The sequence below is a fragment of the Protomyctophum parallelum genome, assembly GCF_964188405.1.
Source record: "Protomyctophum parallelum genome assembly, chromosome: 9".
NCBI classification, from domain to species: Eukaryota; Metazoa; Chordata; class Actinopteri; order Myctophiformes; family Myctophidae; genus Protomyctophum; species Protomyctophum parallelum.
Window position 1 is genome coordinate 52,233,818 of NC_139706.1, and position 2,500 is coordinate 52,236,317.

At 41.0% G+C, this 2,500-nt stretch overlaps 1 protein-coding gene across 4 annotated transcripts in view; it reads right to left on the bottom strand.

The window, feature by feature from the left end:
* myo1cb (myosin Ic, paralog b) overlaps positions 1-2,500 on the bottom strand; it is an 87,331-nt gene that overhangs the window by 32,507 nt on the left and 52,324 nt on the right. For all 4 annotated transcript variants that reach the window (XM_083773475.1, XM_083773474.1, XM_083773476.1 and 1 more), the window contains one exon: positions 1,990-2,072. In XM_083773475.1, the coding sequence (XP_083629601.1) occupies positions 1,990-2,072 (83 nt within the window). The remainder of the gene's footprint in view (positions 1-1,989; positions 2,073-2,500) is intronic.

Genomic DNA, 2,500 nt, shown 5'->3' on the forward strand with positions numbered 1-2,500 from the left:
ATAATTATATATATAACAAGTTTAATAATTAATCTTCTTTCAAAATGAGTTAACATCACAGGCAGACTCTTCATATACCAGAGCATGCCTGAAATAAATGTCAGAGCTGAAATCGACATGTAAATATGAAATAAATGCTTAAACATGTAGCTATAGGTGTAATGTTAGAGACCACAGAAGACATGTAAATATGAAATAAATGCTTAAACATGTAGCTATAGGTGTAATGTTAGAGACCACAGAAGACATGTAAATATGAAATAAATGCTTAAACATGTAGCTATAGGTGTAATGTTAGAGACCACAGAAGACATGTAAATATGAAATAAATGCTTAAACATGTAGCTAGGTGTAATGTTAGAGACCACAGAAGACATGTAAATATGAAATAAATGCTTAAACATGTAGCTAGGTGTAATGTTAGAGTCCACAGAAGACATGATGTAAATATGAAATAAATGCTTAAACATGTAGCTAGGTGTAATGTTAGAGACCACAGAAGACATGTAAATATGAAATAAATGCTTAAACATGTAGCTATAGGTGTAATGTTAGAGACCACAGAAGACATGTAAATATGAAATAAATTCTTAAACATGTAGCTAGGTGTAATGTTAGAGTCCACAGAAGACATGTAAATATGAAATAAATGCTTAAACATGTAGCTATGTGTAATGTTAGAGACCACAGAAGACATGTAAATATGAAATAAATGCTTAAACATGTAGCTAGGTGTAATGTTAGAGTCCACAGAAGACGAGAGGCTTAAGTGCGCATGCTGGTAGGCCAGTAAGGAGGGAGTTACAATAGTCGAGTTTTGACAAGACTGTTGTCTGGATTAGGAGCTGGGCTGACTCCTGGGTGAGGAACGGTCTAAGTTGGTGTTTGAGGGTTTAGTGCACAGTGCTAGAGCTCTTTCAGTTCGCCAAAATGGGATTTATTAAGCCTACTTAGCCAATAGAGCGTCGCAGTCCCGCCCCCTCGAGAGAACCGGAATAGAAATCGCCGTTCATTTTCCTCATAGGCATTTCTTAAAGTATTTATTTAAAGACGGTTAACGCCGCGGACAAAGCCAACTCGGATCGTGACAAATCATGACAATGAACACAATATTTTGGGGCCGATCAAATCATTTTCTTCTTATAAATTATTTGATCGGCCCCAAAATATTGTGTTAATTGTCATGATTTGTCACGATCCGAGTTGGCTTTGTCCGCGGCGTAACCGTCTTTAAATAAATACTTTAGGAAAATCCTATGGGAGAAATGCATTGCATTTCATTTCCTGGGCCACTCGTCGTTCTGAAAGGGGGAGGGACTGCGACACTCTATACTGTTGTGTGAAACACAACAAGTAGGCTTCTCACCATAAACACGGTCAGAATAAAGGAACTAACCACGGAACGCTGGACCAAAACACCATGAACACCATCATGGCGGGAAACCCCCTTTTGGTGTTTTAACCCATTCTGACCTGAGATCAGATTCATACGAGGTTTCCGCTGGACACACACTGGTCTGATGAACCCATTCTGACCTGAGATCAGATTCTAAAAATGTCAGTCGTTCTTCGATTATTCAAAAATAGCAGACCTACAAGCTCATAGCGCGCCACTCGGTGGCGCGATATGAGCTTGTAGATCTGCTATTTTTCAATAGCTAAAGCATAACATGATGCTAACACCAAAATGGGTGCACGGTCAGAATGGGTTAAGCATTTTAGAATACTTGAGCTGTTGAAAAATAATAATAATAATAATAATATTTTTGAAAAAACGTGAAAATGTGTCGCAAAATCTTTGAATATATTCTTTCAGAGCGAACGTTAAATCTTTGCTTCTGGGGGCGGGGTCCCTGGGGGGGGGGGGGGGTCCCTGGAACTACATATTTTCAGACGGGGGTCCGCGGCCAATTAGATATGATTTCTGGGGGTATTGTAAAGCAATATTATAGTATATATATATAGTAGTACAGTATAGTTTATAATTACCTGTTGTGTTGGAAAACCTCAAATCCATAGATGTCCAGCAGGCCAATCACAGAGCAGTTCTTAGAGGAGTAGGAGGAGTCATCCTGAATAGAAACCACAGAAGAAGAGAGTTTTCTTATAGAACATGAAAAATATATCACACTCGCGTGAGGTGAGGGGCGCTCTTATCATCAGCTGAGCACATTCAGTGCCCCACACACACACACACACACACACACACAAAACTCTTGTCATTTCACCCTGTGTGTGTGCGCGTGTGTGTGTGTGTGTGTGTGTGTGTGTGTGTGTGTGTGTGTGTGTGCGTGCGTGCGTGCGTGCGTGCGTGCGTGCGTGCGTGCGTGCGTGCGTGCGTGCGTGCGTGCGTGCGTGCGTGTGTGCGTGTGTGTGCGTGACAGGATTAAAAGTCAACGGTTTGACTTGTAGTACCAGTGCACCGCCACAGGGTGGTAGTGTTGGACCAACAACAGGCAGGCTGCTCAGCAACATGACTCGTTTAGATAGCAAACATTCA